This window comes from Sorghum bicolor, chromosome 5, assembly GCF_000003195.3.
Source record: "Sorghum bicolor cultivar BTx623 chromosome 5, Sorghum_bicolor_NCBIv3, whole genome shotgun sequence".
In the NCBI taxonomy this organism is placed as follows: domain Eukaryota; kingdom Viridiplantae; phylum Streptophyta; class Magnoliopsida; order Poales; family Poaceae; genus Sorghum; species Sorghum bicolor.
Window position 1 is genome coordinate 69053223 of NC_012874.2, and position 18760 is coordinate 69071982.

Below are 18760 nucleotides of genomic sequence, written 5' to 3' on the forward strand. Positions count from 1 at the left end.
AAATGATCGACACAAAATGTATATATCAATAATTTCTAAAATTTTGTAGTTGATTTTTTATTTGAATTTATTTATAGTTTCAAAATTATGTCTTATTCAATTTAGAGAATATTTGAAAAAGAAAAGTGCAATTCAGCCCATTCAACGGTTTTTGGGCCAACATTATACGGCCCGATGTATCTCATCTGTTGGATGAACCCCTAATAAATCAGAGCCGTTGGATAGAAAACACAAGTATATAAAATAGAGGCAAAACCCTAGCCCTCTCCCCATCCTTCGCACTGCGCGGCCCCTCCCCTAGCCCCGAACCGCGCCGCGCCCCTCTCCAGCCCCGAACCGCGCCGCCCCTCCCCCAGCCCCGCACCCAGCGCCGCCCTCTCCCCCAGCCCCGCACCACGCCGCCTCCCTCCCCGCCCCGCACCACGCCGCCCGCGCCGCGCCGCCGCCTCTGACTCCGCCTCGGCCGCCTCGGATCCGGACCGAGCGCCGGCGATGGCGCTCGCCTTCGACGAGTTCGGGCGCCCCTTCATCATCCTGCGGGAGCAGGAGAAGCAGACGCGACTGCGGGGGCTCGACGTGCAGAAGGTTAAGACGTGCCCATGTGATTTTGCTGCGGTGCAGGGTTGCTACCCGGGCCGGCCAGGCGGGAGGAGCAGATGGGGGTGTACCTCAGCACGCCCAAGACGGACAAGCTCTCCGCCGATGGGGAGAACAGCCGCGTCCGCTTCGGCCTCTCGTCCATGCAGGGTGGCGGACCACCATGGAGGACGCGGTGAGTTGCTTCCGCTTCCCTCGCGGCTTCCTATTGGGTTGGAATGGGATTGCCTCCGCAATTGTGGTTCCGTTCCGTGCTGGCACAGCTGGGATGGGAACGATTTGAGGGCGAGATGCGTCTATGCCTGTGCGAATTTGTGGCTGCCTAGTGTCCGATGCGCGATCCTGTTATTATGTGTCTATAGATTTGCATGGTGAACCAAGTGGCCAATTGTTGTTTCCCATGGTCAATCTAGAATAAACCAATGGTGTCCCTCTCTATTATAAGCAAAAAGCCTGAGTGGTCTGTTGCATTCGCATTGGGAGCTCACTACTAGTGCTGATGGATTGATTCTCAGTTGATTTATGACGAAAGCTGGCACACACCAGCTTGTTTACATCATTTTGAATGGATCATTAGCATGTATACTCTGCTTTAAAAGCTTATGATCTCTCGTGCATTGTGTTGCAGCATGCTGCGTTCCCAGACCTTGATGACTGCACATCCTTTTTTGGTGTTTATGATGGCCATGGTGGTAAGTCGTGATTATTTCTTATTCAGGTTATGATATTGCCTTCATTCAGGTTAAGACGTGCACATCCTTTTGTTTATATGCCATTGTGATGCCCTTCTTTTGTGTCAACTCCAGATTACTTTGGACAATAAAAACAAAACAGCTACTATATAAATGTGAAATACTAACTATCAAGAATAATCATTCATATATTATCATCACACCAATAAGTAACCAGTTTGAAGAAACACATGTGCATATGGATTTCTCAAGCTAAGGGATTCACAAAAGATCCAATAAAACTGGTGTTGAAATTTGTAGATCCCTCGAAAATTTATTTCGCATTTATTCAAGTTCTGCGCATTACAATAAATAAAGAAATTTTGGTTAGAATAACATGTGCAAACATATTTTAAAAAGATAGAGGATTATGTTATGAATCTAATAATTTTATAATATTTGGATCTACTGTTATTTTCCTGTGATTTTTACAAGTTTCTGTATGGATTAGTATCAATGTGCAAGTTCTTATTAGCTTCTACTGTTCATTTTCTTGTCGTCTGCATACAGAGAAGGAAGAACCAAACCGCTACAGATCTGCATCTCCTCCCCTGTCGCTGCGCCCTGGCTGCTGCTTGCTTCCCAGGGAGCACGACAGCCAAGGGCCGAGAAACTTCGCCAGCCATCGGATGTGAGAAGCGGACAGCGATCGAGGATCGCTACCGCATCAGACGGACTATGTCCAATGTTACTCCTTTTAGTAAATGTTTAGCTAGTACTCTCAGTTCTGTGGTTGTGCAAAGAGTTTGTTATGTTGATGCCAAATATTTAGAGAAGATTTGGGTAGATGGGTGCCAAAAGTCTGCGTGACTTTGTGTACTTTGTTGTTATGTTGATGCAACACTAGGACATATTTGTATTTAGTGGATTCATGTTGGACTACTATTAATATATATAATCGTGTGTATTAGGTCATGTTGGAGTGTTGTACGCATGTTCTTATTCAAGTATATTAAATATATTTTAAATTGTATAGAAAAAGCTATTTTACCTGCTAATAAAGTCGGTCAGCAAAGAATCCTTTGCCATCTGCCAAAAAAGGCAGTCGGCAAAGAGCCCTTTGCCACCTGCCAAAAAAGGCAGTCGGCAAAGAGCTCCGTCATCTCACGACGGCGTTTGTTCCCTTTGCCGACTGCCAAATTGGCAGGTGGCAAAGGCTTTGCCGACTGCTTTTCTCTTGGCAGGTGGCAAAGGTTTTTTTGCCGACGAATTCTTTGCCACGTGTTCTTTACCGACTGCCACGTGTAAAGCAGTCGGCAAAGCCTTTGCCACCTGTTTTAGGGCCTTTGCCGACTGCTTTTGGCAGTCGGCAAAGAACAGAATTCCAGTAGTGCATCATCCCTCTGTTCCAATTAATGCATAGGTTGTTTGGGCTTTTATATGTATCCACATATATATATATATATATATATATTAGGTGCGTACACCAAAAGTCATGTTTCGAAAAAAAAACCAAAATGGGCCTTGTTTAGTTTTCCAAATTTTTTGCAAAATTTTTCAGATTCCCCGTCACATCGAATCTTTAGACGTTTGCATGGAGTATTAAATATAGATGAAAATAAAAACTAATTACACAGTTTGGTCGAAATTGACGAGACGAATCTTTTGAGCCTAGTTAGTCTATGATTGGACAATATTTGTCACATACAAACGAAAGAGATACTGTAGCAATTTTGCAAAAAATTTGGAAAGTAAACAAGGCCCTATAGTTGGGACATACGGTGTTAGTTTTCTCACGCACTCGCAGTTACGCGCGCTCTCTCTCACACACACATACACTCACCACCGTGACCGCCGTAAGAAATGGAAACGATTCTCATTAATTTGCCGGGAGCCATATGCATGCTAGCAGACTTGATGCAGGGCGCGCTTGCTGCATGTCAACGGCAAAATAAAAGAGTTGCCATATTTTAGGTGTCTCAATTTCAGAAATGCTAATGGTCAACCGGTTGATTTGGAGCTTCCAATCGACCGGATTCTGAGCTGAGGCACCACCCCACCCTTACTCATGTCGTGGCCTGGTCCGCAGTGCACGTCGCGGATGACCACGTCCGAGCAACCGTCATGTATCAATGTCGCTTACACATCACAATTTCACAAGCTAACTGGTGTGAAGCAGATCACCTTTCTGGTTTGTTTGCTTTCATCTTTCCAGTTCGTTTGTTTTTATCTCGATAAATTTGTTCTAAAATTTATGAATAATTTGATGATACTTGTGAATAAAATTGACAAATATTTCTATGATGTCTGGAATGTATAGAAATAATTTGTATTTTTTTTTTGAAAATTTTGACATATATTTGTGTTATTCTTAAATTACATCACTCTGTCTAATAAATTACACTGAAGAAATCGTTGTAAAAATAGCAATAAGATGGTGTAAATATAACTATAAGATAGCGTAAGTACATGCGAAAAATTCAGTTGATGGAAAAAGCTAAATCAACCAGTTGTTGGCTAGACATCTCCCTTAATTTTTAGAGGATTTTAGATAATATAACACATTAGTTTAATTAAAAGAATATATAACACACAAGAAATTTTATAGTTTTTCTTATACTGAAATGTCAAAATTATATATTATCCGAACAATAAAAAATTCAAGCACATAATGTGTAGGTAAAATTACCAAATAAAGGCGGCATAAATTCAGAGCAAATAGGCCGGCGGGAATCATCCTTGTGGGCACTGTACTACAGATTCTTTATCATTATCTTCATTGATCAAGGACTAGCTATCAGAATACAATGGATTATAAACACTCTATATATATACTTTTTTTTGATAAAACAACACTCTATATACTTGTGGTACTGTGGTGCTTGCTCTGCTTTAGCCACTGGTCGTAAGACACGTGTGTGCGGTTCCATTGGACTAGCAGCCGGTATGGCTACATACATGCAGGTACAGGCAAAGCACGTTGTATCTACAGTAGGCTAGAAAGCTCCTACTGTACGTTGTATATATTAAGCACATGCACATGCGCATGCATGCATACACATTTAGGTCCTTGGGACAGATATATCATTTTCCCTCTATGAGGATCCAAACAAATCATTGACTTGATTTCCCAGTTTTTTTCTTCTTTTTTTTTCCTCTGAAAAAATTCTCTCTCTCGATTTCTCTTTTTTGTTGGGAGATAGAGGGAGAATGCCTTGCAGACCAAGCGTGTTTAATGAACTTTATGGGCTGGTAATAGGCCGTCACAAACAGAGGCGGCCCAGCTCACTGATCAATAATGTAGCGAGAGAACTTATACCTAATTTGATGTCGTTTTCTTTTTTTTAAAAAAAAAGATCCCCATTGGCCACAGTAGGACCTTAGGTGTTTCCACATTTGTGAGATGTTCAGTTTGAGAAGAACAAACGTGGTAGTGGGCATCATTTGTTTTTGGCTATTTCTATTCTATTTATGATTATGAATAAATGGAATGGACTCATCCATCGCCACCTCATCCACCATCAATTAACAATTAGTATTTATTGTGAGATAAACCCGCTATATATGAATCTAACCATGGTGTTTGGTTTGCGTCAAGAACTGAGCCCGTACGTCCATCATCGAATTGCTCCTGGTAGCGCTCATGGAGTCATGGTAACTCATTTTGTAGAATTAATGGACTCATTCGGCACACAAAACCATCATCGGACGATGTGGGACTGACCCATATATATACCGGATGAATCCATTCTCGAAACCAGATATGATATAAGTTTGGAACGGTTCATCTCAAACCGACACCCCTCTTATCCAAAATACCAGATCGGTGTTTCACAAGAACATACACTGCACGTATTTCATTAAAAAAGATATATTACTCCTAAATCACAAGGAAGAGGAAATATTTAAAACATATAGGTGTTAAAAGTTCTAGCTGATTTCCAATTAATAATACGTCGACGAAAAAAAAAATCCATGTACTCCCATGCATGTCTCAAACCTGTACTACCTCGGCCGGAAATTTATTTTGATCGACCAGCAAGTATAACGTCAACTAGACCTTTCCCACAGTGTGTGCACGTGGGTAATACATGCCTTTTCTTGAGTTCGTTTTTACAGTAGTAAGGTCTTGTTTAGTTCACCTCAAAATCTAAAAAGTTTTCAAGATTTCCTGTCACATCGAATCTTGCGGCACATGCATGAAACATTAAATATAGACGAAAACAAAAACTAATCACACAGTTTGACTGTAAATCGCGAGACGAATCTTTTGACCCTAGCTAGTCTATGATTGAATAATATTTACCACAAACAAACGAAAGTGCTACAGTAGCGAAATCCAAAATTTTTCACATCTAAACAAGACCTAAAAGTGCTTTTTCTCGAGTTGCTTGCAAGGCGTCACTACGGCAGCTGATCAGGATCTTCCGGGTAGCGCCACAGGAATATCCTATTCCCCAAGAATAGGCATTGGCAATGGCATCCACCGCGCTGATGCCCTCATGTCGGCTTCCCCAAAATGCCCTCCGGCCAAAAGGCAGAACAAAGGCAAGCTGATAAAAGGAGGTTCTTTGCATGGATGCGTTTGGAGTTTTTCATATAGTCTGATGTGAGTTCGATTTATTTGCAGCCTCTAACAATTTGCACAAGGTTGCAACAGTGTGTTTTGTTTGCGGTGTTCGAGTGTTTCGGGGATAATAATGGCACGATCCTTGAATAATACTCCCTTTGTACTAACTTATCTAAATATATATAGTAGGCAGAAAAAAATAATAAAAATGACATAAAGGGGAAGCAGCAACTTGCTCCGTTGGTTAAGTTTCTTGAATGCAACATGCATGTTCCATGTGTTTTGAGTGTCTGCCCCAATATGAGTGTTGTATTTTGAACTAATTATTTTTTAGTTGTCCGTGATGATGCACGGGTCATCATGTGATGTAGATGACGCTTTGTCAATTCTATATCATCCACTCCATTCATTCTAAATTCTACATGGTTCTATCTTTTCTAAATACATATTTTATTACGTATTTAAATATATTTGCATATCTAGATGTGTAGCATGTATTCTATGCATCTAGAAAAACCATAACATAGGGAAGTAAATAAGGAGTATCCCCTAAGCCTCTTCAAGGCGTTTATAGTGGTATAGGAATTGCACGGGTACGGTTATCTGTTTTTATATGTTTCAGAAGATGATAGACAATTTCTAAATGTTCATTGGTAGGTAATTTCATCAATCTCCATACATGTATGAGAAAAGGATGCGTACTGGGTTTCGCAAAACAAAAATAACAGTGAGTCGATTATCTATTTCACTTTTATTCTGTTTTCTATGTTTTGTGATACAAATTACAGCAATCACATAATCAAATGTCATCGAACTTTATCTCTCAAAAAAATGTCATCAGCTTTTCTCAAACTTAGAAACAAGGGGTAATTCTGTCCATCCGTCCTCCCAATTTTAGGCGTCCACTCCGGCCACGCTTCCACTCCACCAGACCACCACCGGCTCCCGCCTCCCCCCACCAGCGCGCACCACCGTCGATCGCAGAGGAATGCATGGGGGCGAAACGGGTGGCGTCGGCGGCGGGGACGGCGGCCATAGTGTACGTCGCGCTGTCGGGGCGCCTCTCCTCGGCGTCCGGCGACGCCGTGACGATCGATGCGGCGAGGCGGCGGCGGAGGAGCGCGGAGGAGGGAGAGGAAGAGGAGAGGTGGCCAGAGCGGGCGCCGGCGAGCTGGAGGGAGGCGTTGGCGGTGGCGGCGAGGACGGCGGGGTTCGCGTTCGCCGAGACGCTCGGCAAGTGGCCGCTCGCGGACATCGCCTTCGGGATCAACCACTACATGCGCATCCAGGTGCTGTGTGTGTGATCGTCGTAGGAAGGCGGCGGCGCGCGCGTGTGTTAATAGAAATGCGGCTCTGTTCAACCACAATGAAGTAGGAATTTTTTTTTGATCTTATAGTGTGTTTCAAACTTGCTTGATTGTTCTTGTTTCTGTCGAGAAAATAAAGGAGCAACTGAAGAAAAATAATGATTTTTTTTTGGCGTACTTTCTGGATTTAGGATCCAATGGAATGGAGTAACAGATGCTACCTTGGTCTGCGCTGTTGCAATTTTTCTTTTTACTAATCAATCATGTTATGGTAGCTCGGAATTTTTGCATGAACAATTGAACATCTAGCTTCTTTTTTCAGTTTTCGAGGTTGACAAATAGAATATGTTCTGTCAGTTAACTTAGGCCTTGTTTAGTTCCAAAATATTTTGCAAAATCGACACTGTAGCTTTTTCGTTTGTATTTGACAAATATTATCCAATCATAGACTAACTAGTCTCAAAAGATTCGTTACGTCAATTTCGACCAAACTGTGCAATTAGTTTTTATTTTTATCTATATTTAATACTTCATGCATGTGTCTAAAGATTCGATGTGACGGGGAATCTGAAAAATTTTGCAAAATTTTTTGGCAACTAAACAACTTGCATTGGCAGCTCTAAAGGATTCTGGATAATTTCTATTTCTGACAAATTACCCTCTCTAGCTTTGCTTCTCACTCCAGTGTCGCTTTGACTTTTTTGGTTCACCCATTTTACTATGTATCTAGATATATTATTATATCTAAACGCATAGCAAAATGGATGTACTAAAAAGTCAAAACGGATTATAATTTGGATCGGAGGGAGTAGAAGCCTTCCCAATTTTTCAATTTCAGAAAAATGCAATTTTATTGCCTGATTTTCCAACTGACAGGCTTTTTTTTTGAAAGGAACCAAAAAGTTTGCTATATCTCTGGTGAGATGTAAAGAATCAACGTTAATCCATATGATTTGTTAGTGAAAACTCATGATTTCAGCCATCTGCTTTGGTGATATTCTTTGATAGACATATCTGAAAAGCATTCTCACATTAACGCTCATTTCCAGGGCAATCTTCAGCATGAGTACACTGGCAGTAGTTCTGTGCCCCTGGATGGTCCTGGAGTAAGGCAGGAGCTGATTGGACTTCTCAGATACCTCAGACTCTGCATGTTCTTCTCAAAGAAACCATATGAAGTGTTTCTAGAGTTTGGTGGTTATGGACAGAGTGACATTCTCATAAGGAAGTCGAAGTCACAGGTTTGCATTACTCTGAATCAGCTGATGTTCTACACCATACATTGCAAGTGGAGATACCTCATAGAACTTTGTTATTCTATTCAGTTTATGAAACCTGCATTCACGGTTGTCCGCGATGGAAGTACCAAATCCTTCCTCCTTTTCATTCGGGGAGCGACCAGCACTAAGGATCGTCTGACTGCCGCTACTGCTGCAGAAGTTCCATTCCATCATTCAGTATTATTACAAGATGGACGTAGATCCAATTTAGTGGCTGGATATGCGCATTGTGGAATGGTTGCTGCCGCTCGTTGGATTGCAGATCAGGCAATTCCCTGCCTAAGGAAAGCAGTCGAACAATTCCCAGACTACAGAGTAAAGGTAATTTAACAGTTTCTGATCCAATTACAGTGTACGCCATGAAAGATGTGGATGGGGATTTAATTTATGTTGTCAAACAACAGGTGTTATTACGATATTAAGTTAATATCAGTTACTGATTTATTTTGGTTAACTGAAAAAAATGATCCCTAGTACTTGGTTGTTTAGTTTACAAGGAACTCAGTGAACCTAATATGAGTAATAATGTGTCTGTTTGTCCTCTTAAGCAATCAATATTGGGAAAGTTCAATTGAAAAATACTGCATATCTGAAGCTGAAGTAAATAGGTAATAATGCTTCGAATTTGCTTCTGGCTAACAGAGCTGCACTATTTTAATCTAATTTTAGATCATTGGGCATTCAATGGGAGCTGGTATTGCTGCGATATTAACATACATTCTACGCGAGGACAATAGGTTATCATCATCCTCATGTACTGCGTTTGGACCAGGTACAAATTCAAGTAGAAATTAAGATTTGGCTGTCAAACACATCAATATCAACAACCAAAAAAAAAAGTAATAAAATAAAATCATGGCATGCTAACTTAAGAACAGAAAAGTTCACTGCCATGGATTCTTGTCAACACTATACACTGATAGGATTTCTTAGTATTGAAATATAAAAGTAGTTAATATAAAACAGAGTACTATGTAGGACCAATCATAAGTTTCCACAACAAAGCTGTCACATTCCCTTTTCTTGGTATCTGGTTGCAAGATGTGCCAATAAACACCTGTTATCAGATGTGCTCTTATGGTATTCTAACACTTTGAAGTGCTCCTGTACAGCGGCTTGCATGACCTGGGACTTGGCTGAGTCAGGCAAAGACTTCGTTACCTCTGTTGTCAACAAAAACGACATTGTGCCATCTTTCAGCAAAGCTTCCTCTGCGAACCTTCGCACAGAGGTACCCCATGTTTCCTGAGTTTCAAAGTAGTACTACTATAGTAGTGACATCTTGAACTATCAAACACATTTTATCTCCAATAATAGCCTTTAAATTGTCTAAAAATCTTCTGCAGGTTATGGCATCATCATGGGCTCCAGACCTCCAAGAACAAATTCAGCAAACAAGAATCTTGGGTTTCGTAAATAGCTCTGTGAATTTGATGCGATCCCACATTCCCTTTGTATCGAACGCAGGGTCTGACTCTGACCACACTTCTATGGTAAACCCTAAACACCATGTTCTTTGAAGTAAATCATTATATTAGTGCCTTACTGATGTGGCTAGTCTCCGTTCCTTGATGTTTTTTTATTTGTAATTCACTGAATTGATTCCTCATGGCATCCCAGGATGAGTTGAACCTTTCAGAAAATGTGTGTGCCGCTGTACAGAAGCACTCTGCACTGTCCTGCTGGTCTTCTGTCGCTGTTAATACGCAAATTCTGAAGTCTCTGGTGAACCCCACTCAGGGCATTCCAGCATTGATGTCTGCATACAGAGGAACAGAGCAAAACACTGAGAAGCCAACAACTGCAGGAGAACCAGCCTCATGCTATCCTGGACAACTCAATCATCAGAGATCAGATGCTGTGGAGACTGACCTAGAGGAGAAAGCAACATACCAAGAACACATGGATCAGCTTCTGAAGGCCTTTCGATCATCGCGAATGGCCTCTCAGGAGCCACACCAGCTGTACCCTCCGGGCAGAATCATGCACATGGTTGAGCTGCCAGAACCGGAAGAGCTGAGCACCGGTGAGCAATGCCACCAGAATGAGGTAGTTGCCATCTATGAGACCCCTCGCAGCATGTATGGCAAGATCCGGCTGGCAAGAACCATGATCAGAGACCATTACATGCCGAGGTACATCGAGACGATGGAGATGCTGATCGACAAGCTTGCAGAGGATGAGGATGACACTGACAACCGGTTGGACTAACTGATGAGCCCCAAGAAAACAGAAAGGAAAAAGACTGATAGGCAGTATTGACTATTGATAGTATAGATAACTTGAACTTACTTATGACTTCATGAGTTTAGGCTTGAATCCAGATTTGTGCCGATTGTATCGTCAGCCATCGCAGGAGGAGCAGAAAGATTAGCGTTTGTTGCTGAGGCTTGAAGGAACGACTACTGTTATATTTGGATTTGGCTGTGTATTAGCAGTACTGCAGGATTACGTGTTAGAGGAAAGAATTCAGTGAACAAATGTTAAACTTGAGAATGCTGAATGCTTGCTGTTTGGTTGTCCCTGATGTTTGTAAATAAGCAGGGGCAATATTTTAATTATCGGGTTGTGATTCCAACCAGGGTGTTGGTTGTAAATACACGATGCTATATGCAGTTAAAATAATTAAATAAATACGATCCAGTTTATAGGGATCTAATTAGAGAAGTTTGGGGACTGTTTGCAAATATTCAGGCAAGAAATGGACCAAAGTGGGGGTAAACTTTGAATTCAGATGCAGGTGATCTTACAAAGTTCAGGCCAGAAATGCCAGTTACAGAGACGAGTTCTGAAAATGGACAGTAATCATATAATGTGGGAACTCTGAAAGTTTGCACATTGCATTGAAGAACAGGTTACAAACACCATCAGTCTCACCTACATGATCTTCTACAGTGTCAGCTGGGTACTGTTGCTGACCTCAAGGATGCCTGTCTCCTTGATTTGCCAGGCCAGTTCAAGCTCATCCCTTGTAGACGAGTGGCTTGTCGACCCAGCGGACACGGCAGCCACAAGCCTGCAGCATCTGGAGCAGCTCGGTGGAGAGCACAGACCTCAACCCACCCAGCAGCTTCAGCTTCTTCAGCCTCCCACACGCGGCTCGCAGCGCCATCTCAAACCCTTCAATGGAGACCCAGGAGAGGTGAACCATCTTCACGTCCTGGAGGCACCTCAGTGAGCCCAGCAGATGACACAGGCCCAGGCCAGTGACTTGACAGTAGGAGATAGTAAGCTGCAAACAAACAGGACAGCAACCTGTAATGTCCCTGACGCTTCACAAATTACAAAAGGAGAAGCTGAAGTTGTCAAATTCTTTACTTGTCTAAGGTTCTGGGAGTATCTTGAAAGAGCCCACAGGCCAGCATCATCCACAGAGTAACAGCGTTTAAGGTCCAGTTCTATCAGGCTAGTGCAACCAATGGCGATGGAGGTGATCCCGATGCCCGTGATGCGCACCAGGCATCTCAGCTCCAGGTTTGTGAGTTCTTCCAGAGCGCTTACATGCTTCAAACCAGCATCGGTGATTTGGGTGCAATAGCATAAGTTTAGCACCCTGATCTTCTTGCAGCCACTAGCTACAGCTGCCAGCCCATCATCAGTAATACCACTACAACTGTGGGAAAGATAAACAAGTGTGCTTTAGTTTAGAGAGCAATGATTAATCAATAAATAATTTCTGAAGCATAAATATAAGCATTGATTACCGGTATAGATCAAGTTCCACAAGCTTTCCACAGTTTGAACTAATATAAACAAGGCCTTCATCAGAAATGCTAGAGCAGAGGCCAAGCTTCAAGATCAGCAGTTCCGAGCAACTTGCCAAGTGCTTCAAAGCTGAAAAAGTGTGATTTCAAATGATGAGCTCAAATTTAGGAATGAACTTTTCCTATAAAAAAAAATGGTCCTGCTATTTTTCAGTTACCTGTATCGTTAATGCGACAGTCAGTGAGGTCAATCTCCTTAAGGTGGGAACAGAGGGTTGTGATTCGTTCTAGTCCCTTCTCACTTATAAAAGGGCAGGATTCCAGTTGAAGGCATTCAATCTTTCTACAATTCTCGGCGATTGCAGCAAGGGCATCATTTGTAAGAAGATGACAGCATGTCACGTCGATAGTCCTTAAGTCACAGCAATGAGCAACTAGTGAAACGATACCATCATCTGTAATGCCATTGCATTTGCTAAGCCCAATCTCAACCAAATTCTTGCAGGTAGAACCAATTGCCTGAAGATTTGAGGCAAAGATTTCAAGGCCATCGAGTCTTAAAACAGTTAAAGTTTCTCCTATTGTTGATAATTTGCTCAGAAGACAGGTCTCTATCTCCTGTAAGTGCGATCACAGAAGGTGAACAACCACTGGAATTGGGAATCTTACTGCTTAAATGAAATCATGGGTTTGTATCGTTTGTTCTGAAAAGGCAAAGAGAAGGAAAGGAACTCTACTCACATGCAAACTGTGTCCAACATTTATTTTTTGGAGAAATCTTTGATCATCTATGAGTGAAGCTAAGCCCAGAGAAGACACATGGTTACATCTCGATACATCAATACTCTAAAACAGGTGAGATTGAAAATATAGTAAGCACAGAGGCACAGAAGAAAAGCTGGCATCATAGTTTACAGTATGAAGTTCATACGAGATCTGCATCCTTGCAAGGTGTTATACCTGAAGCGAGTTGCACATACTTAGCATTTGTAGACCATCATCATCTATAAACAAGCAGCCGACCATTGCTATGTCCTCTAGCTTCTCAAGAGTGGAAAGTGATCTAAGGGATTCATTGGTCACCTAGGAAACAAGACATAAGAAATTTGAGCATTCTTGGATACGAACAAGAAACAATCAGAACCATGAAGTCACATTAGGTATATACTATATACAATGTACGTATTCAAATGGACGAGTGAACCATACCCTTCTAAGTGAAATTTATAGTAGACTTATTGACAGAACCTAAGTTCATTCAACAGAATTCCAATGGACTTTAATTCTGACATCAAGAACCAAAATTAACATAAAGAATTGACCAAGCAATGTCAAGGTGCTAAGCATTTCTGATCACAGAGCTCCTGATTTACGCTGTGTCGAGACAAAATATTCTTTGTTATTTTTGTTGTTGTTGTAAGAAGCAACAACACTTTACCAGCAAGGAAAAGCTGAAAATGCATCAAATATTCATGAGAGAACTGGCCCAAACACAAATAATACGAATAATTTATAATGGAAACGGCTTCCTACAAACAATTTCTGATGGAAGCATTTCACTCGCTGTACTCGGTCAGTCCACACATCATTGAATGCTACGAATTCTGGAGAAGTCCGGTGGTCCGTTCACAAACAGTATCAATTGATTTGATGAGAGCAATCTCAAAAATTGTTTCTCAGTCCTACTGACGCTACTAACCAAATTTGAGATTGGGACAGCAAATGTAATAAGTATACAAAATTTCTCAGTCCTAAGCACGTCGAAATTGACATACACTTTGTCAGGGAAAGAGTTGCTCTTGGTCAGTTCAGAGTGCTGCATATACCCACTCAGCGGCAACTAGCAGACATCATGACTAAAGGGCTGCCAGCAGCTTTGTTCGAGGAGTTCAAAGCCAGTCTTTGCATTCGGCCTTCCAAAGTCAAGACTGAGGGGTATGGTTAGGATACAGTTAGCTTCCCTAATGTAACGGCTGTAGACTAGCTCTTACTCTTAGCTCTTTGACTTGATCCCTCCATGCCTAGATTATAGGATCGGCTGGTAGTGGACTCGTTGTATATTAACACCTGTAATCAGTAATGCAAAGTGCGGTGATTCTCTCGCAACTCATCCCACTCACAAAAAGACGCTACCTTGAGATAGGAGATGTCAACGCTGCGCAGTTGGGGACACTTCTTGGCGAGCAGCTCGACGCCGATGTCGGAGATCTCACGGCACCACTTCACGCTGAGCCTCTCGAGGCCAGGGCAGCCAACGGCGACCTTGGCGAGCCCGACGTCGGTGACGCCGAGGCACTTATCCATGACGAGCTCCCTGAGCCCCGCCGCCGCAGCGAGCGCGGCCATCTCCCTGTCCCCGACGGCGACGCAGTGGGAGAGGTCGACGGCCTCCAGCCTGGGGCACGCCGCCACGAGCGCCTCCAGGCCGCGCCACCCGACGCCGCTGGCCCGCGCCAGCCGCACCCGGCGGACGGCCAGCAGCGGCGCCGGGGCCTCGGGCAGCGCGGCGGCGAGGGAGGCGTCGTCGAGGCCCGCGCAGGCGGAGAGGTCGAGCGAGGAGAGCGCCGGGAACGCGCGCAGCGCCCGCGGGAGCGCCTCCCGGCGGAGCACCCGCGCGGCGCGGCGGGACGCGGCCTCGGCGCGCGCGAAGCCCCGGCTCGCCAGGCGGCACGACTTGCGGTCCCGTGGGTCACCGACGCCCGCCAGCGCGTGGGCGAGGAGGTCCAGCGAGAGCGACTCCACGCCCGCGCCGGTGCCGACGCCGGAGCTGGACCCGGAGTCGCCGTGGCTCATCGCGCTGGTGTGATGCGCTGGGCGAGGGGAGCTGGGGAGGGGAGGGCGGGTGGTGGACTGGTGGGTGGAGCGGTCCGGAGAGAAAATGGGAGGGGAGCTTTCATTCAGCTTTGGGTGTTGCGTTGTTTATTAATGGTGGTGGAAGCAGGAAGCAGGAAGCAGGAAGTGTGACTGAGGTAACTGACAGATGGGCCCGGGTGTAGTGGGATGACGTTGTTGTCTGTGTGGTTTTCGCCAACAGGTCCCTGAGAACTTGTGATAATGCAATGATAGCCTCGCCTAGTGTACTTGTACAAGTAGTACGTGCTGTGCTGCAGCTGCAGTGCCATGCGTACATTTTTTTTTTTTTGACAACAATGCCATACGTATATACAGTTGAGTTGCAGTACACGTCCCAGCTAAAGTCGGATACAATCGCAATCACTGTATGCCTTTGGAAATCGGATACAATCGCACATGTGTACATGCTATTATAATTAGTGTGTAGCACCAGGTCTAACACAAGGTTAGATAATAGAGGGATCATATACGTACGCTATTATCGTTCTCCGTAGTTTGTCTCAAAATTGGGTGCAATCTATCTAAAATTCGAATGGTTTTTTAAACAGAAAACAAGTACAGTAAGCCGTTAAGGGGAAAAAAAACAAAAAAGAAATCCAAGCCCTCATCTGTTGTAGTAATATATGTTTTTCCCAGGGGCCGAGAACAAAAAAGTCGCCTCCATGCGGAAGCTTCCATTCCATAGGATTCCTTCCTCGCTTTTGCTCTCGCTGCAGGTGGGCCGGCCCCACATGTCCAAGTGTCAAATCAAGTTGCATCGCGTAGAATTTCCGTACGGTCCGACCGTGGGTCCCACCTAAAAAAGCGTGGCCGGCCGTACGTATCCAAGGACGGGCGTACCTTCCTGAGATTCTCCTCTCTTCTGACTTCTCATCTCACAAATCTCAATTTCCACGAAAAGAAAACACAACCAAGGCCTTGTTTACTTTCATTTCAAAATCCAAAATTTTTCAAGATTCTCCGTAACATCGAATCTCTAGACGCATAAAATATTAAATATAGATAAAAATAAAAATTAATTACATAGTTTGGTTGAAATTTACGAGACAAATCTTTTAAGTCTAGTTAGTCCATGGTTAGACAATAATTATCACAAACAAACGAAAGTGCTATAGTGTCGTGAAATTTTTTTCTTCACCAACTAAACAAGGCCCAAAAAAAAGAGAGAGAGAAGAGTCGACGCGTGATGTGTCGCCGCCACCACGACGAGGTCCGATCCAATCTGAAATTTCAAGGCTTCAAGACCATGTAGGGAACGTGGAAATTTTTGCCCTTTTTTATTGACATTTTTGTATTGGAGGGTACGGTTGAATTCAACTGCCATTCTGCGAATCTTCGATCGTTATGACCAAAAGTGTACATGGTGTATGTATACTTTCCGAGGTAGAGACTGTAGTCCTAGAGCCAAATAAAAATATACTCCCCCTCCGTATAGCTTTTAGAGGTCGTTTACAATATGATTCTGTTTATCAATGAGTCATTATTTAGGAAGAAGTTTTTCTTGTTTGCTTTTATTAAATAGACCTGCGAGTGTCGGCTATACAACAATACTTTTGTAGTTCGAATGGTAAGTTTTTTCTTTGACCTGCATGGCGCTGTGCACGCTCGTTGCTTTCGTGTTCAAGTGCCCCTACTGCTAGCTTGACGGCGAGCGTGCGGATAACCGGAGCCAGGCGTAACAGAGGCAAACGGGTCAAAAAACCACTCCACGACGTGTGAACGACTTCCTTTGCCAATTCTCTACTCCGTCGCCTAGAACGAGAGAGTACGTACGTGAGTAAGATGAAAAGACTTTTTTTTTTAAAAAAAAAATATTTTAGCTGAATCTTTAAAAATTGGAGGCTTTCAACGTTCCGGATCGGCAAAAACTAGTACTACTACCTCCACCAAGAAGTTGCTGATGAAAGCTGACAATGTTTTAATTTGTGAGCACGTGTGTGAAGAGGCTGTTTCCGAAGCAGAGACCAGCAGAGAGTACCTTTTGGCGTGGCAGTGTAGATTATGATGGCAGAGTGTTGGCGCCACACGGGTATGTTTTTCGTGGTGCTACAAGGACCCGTGTACCGGACGTGGCTACTTACGTCTGTGTGGCAATAATAGTAGCTAGAGCCAGTGTTGTTGATATATATATATATATATATATGCAAAAGATTTCTTCATTGTGTAATCCATTATTAGTCAGGATCTGCAACTGATTGGGGGTAAATACTACTGAAGAAAAGCTCTGTGCTTAAGAAAGCAGCAAAAGTTGAAATGATTTCTGCTGGGTCCTATGAAATTAGGCCTTGAATCAAATGCCAATCATCGTAATCTCTAGGTACTTTCTTGCATATGTTATTGGATTCTTTTACATAGCACTAAAAAAAACTCAGCAAGCATTCAGATCTTGCCATCTTGTCACAACAGAATGAGTAACAACAGCCAAACGAAAAAGTCACAGATTTTGTCTCCTTCGATGATCACTTTATACATCATCACAAACTATAGCTTTCCGCTGCCTCTGGCGTCTGCTCCGCGCCGCCCATGGTCACATGCCCGCGAGGAGCCGCGCCGGCGAGGAGGGCCGAGTTCCGCCCGACTTCCTTGGAGCGGAACCCGAGCCCACGCTCGCGAGGTGCGCCACAGGCCAGCGCACCCGATCCCGGAGGCCGGAGAGGAGGAAGACGCCTGTGGCTCTGACGGATCCCCCCCGGCTCCCCTGCTCTGTGGCTCCGACACGCCGCCGGCCCCGACCCCGAGGTCAGTGGCCTGGAGATTTTCCTTTGCTTTTGGGATTCGAACTGATTACAAGCTAGCTTGCCGTGTTGAATTTGCTTTGCTATGTGAGAACTGTGCAACTGGCTAGGATTATAGTGTTGGTTTTCGAAACTACATGGGGGGAACAGAATGCAGGTTAATGGGCAGAGAAAATTAATCAAGCTAGCTTTTTTTTGTGAGAATGTACACATGTTGAGAACTGGTGTGGCTGCTGGCTTCTAATAAACATCAAGGGCTGCACGTGCTTTTGGTCGAACGATACCTTATGAAATTCTGTAGTATACACAGTTTTAAATATTTTTAGTTATATTTCAGTCTAAAAATCCATGTATGGCTTGTAGCACTAGAGAAAGAAAGTAGGGGATAATAATAATGTCATGACATGGTTTGTTGCTACGAGTGGTATTCAGCATTTTAGTCTTGTCAATGACTTGCAAGTTTTCTTTTTAATGTTTTGATGGTGATGTTTATGTTCAATTCTCTCTGTTTGGTGTACTGGATCTGCTGCGACCTTTCAGTATGAGGGAAGTAGGGAGCAGCCTACCTGTCGAGTGAGGAGAGTACACGGGTTCACATTGCTTTAGGTTTATAAAATGCTGTTTACATGGCCCATTCCAAATAAAACGGTTTACTGTTGTATGCTGTCAGTTGTTGCAACTAGAGGAACTAGTACCATTATACAGATTGAAATTGTCCACTATTTTCCCATTTTTCAAAGAAAAAGGAGTCCATATCCCACACCCACAGTGAAACAAATTGAAAGTAGAGTCAGATAGAAGTAGGCTATAACCAAGGGAAAGAAAACAGTCTACAAAGATCAACATTTGAGCATAATATTTTTTTGAAGGCTCCTTATATGAATGATTTTGTTATTTATTGGAATTGACATTGTAGTTTAGACTTTAGAGGTTGTTATTTAGTGAAAATGGCATGGTGTTGTTCAGTTATGTGAAATTTTGTTCTGTTCTTCAGATTTCAAAATTTCAGAGAAGGTTGGTCATCTTGATTTTTCGCATACTGA

At 43.2% G+C, this 18760-nt stretch overlaps 3 protein-coding genes across 3 annotated transcripts; 2 read left to right on the forward strand and 1 right to left on the reverse strand.

The window, feature by feature from the left end:
- Window positions 398-2243, forward strand: LOC110435413. The gene is made up of 3 exons (XM_021460923.1): window positions 398-772; window positions 1226-1289; window positions 1839-2243. The coding sequence occupies exons 1-3, from the start codon at window positions 657-659 to the stop codon at window positions 2136-2138; spliced, it is 480 nt and encodes a 159-aa protein (XP_021316598.1). The 5' UTR covers window positions 398-656; the 3' UTR covers window positions 2139-2243.
- On the forward strand, window positions 6814-10743 carry LOC8082065. Its single transcript, XM_002449892.2, has 7 exons — window positions 6814-7127; window positions 8195-8386; window positions 8471-8746; window positions 9095-9197; window positions 9538-9656; window positions 9772-9918; window positions 10046-10743. Exons 1-7 carry the CDS (start codon window positions 6831-6833, stop codon window positions 10634-10636), a joined length of 1725 nt encoding a protein of 574 aa, XP_002449937.1. The 5' UTR covers window positions 6814-6830; the 3' UTR covers window positions 10637-10743.
- LOC8070182 (F-box/LRR-repeat protein 3) lies at window positions 11128-15001 on the reverse strand. The gene is made up of 7 exons (XM_021461668.1): window positions 14263-15001; window positions 13090-13212; window positions 12871-12975; window positions 12348-12747; window positions 12130-12259; window positions 11744-12038; window positions 11128-11657 (listed from the first exon to the last, which is right to left on the reverse strand). Exons 1-7 carry the CDS (start codon window positions 14920-14922, stop codon window positions 11388-11390), a joined length of 1983 nt encoding a protein of 660 aa, XP_021317343.1. The 5' UTR covers window positions 14923-15001; the 3' UTR covers window positions 11128-11387.

Bases quoted from the DNA above. Each gene is read 5' to 3' on its own strand.
- LOC8082065 (XM_002449892.2), top strand. From the start codon at position 6,831: ATGGGGGCGAAACGGGTGGCGTCGGCGGCGGGGACGGCGGCCATAGTG. The intron at 9,198-9,537 runs GTACAAATTCAA...GCTCCTGTACAG, and splicing joins ATGTACTGCGTTTGGACCAG to CGGCTTGCATGACCTGGGAC. The intron at 9,919-10,045 runs GTAAACCCTAAA...ATGGCATCCCAG, and splicing joins ACTCTGACCACACTTCTATG to GATGAGTTGAACCTTTCAGA.
- LOC110435413 (XM_021460923.1), top strand. From the start codon at position 657: ATGGGGGTGTACCTCAGCACGCCCAAGACGGACAAGCTCTCCGCCGAT. The intron at 773-1,225 runs GTGAGTTGCTTC...ATTGTGTTGCAG, and splicing joins GGACCACCATGGAGGACGCG to CATGCTGCGTTCCCAGACCT. The intron at 1,290-1,838 runs GTAAGTCGTGAT...GTCTGCATACAG, and splicing joins TGTTTATGATGGCCATGGTG to AGAAGGAAGAACCAAACCGC.
- LOC8070182 (XM_021461668.1), bottom strand. From the start codon at position 14,922: ATGAGCCACGGCGACTCCGGGTCCAGCTCCGGCGTCGGCACCGGCGCG. The intron at 12,039-12,129 runs GTAATCAATGCT...TCTTTCCCACAG, and splicing joins GTGGAACTTGATCTATACCG to TTGTAGTGGTATTACTGATG. The intron at 11,658-11,743 runs GTAAAGAATTTG...GTTTGTTTGCAG, and splicing joins ACTCCCAGAACCTTAGACAA to CTTACTATCTCCTACTGTCA.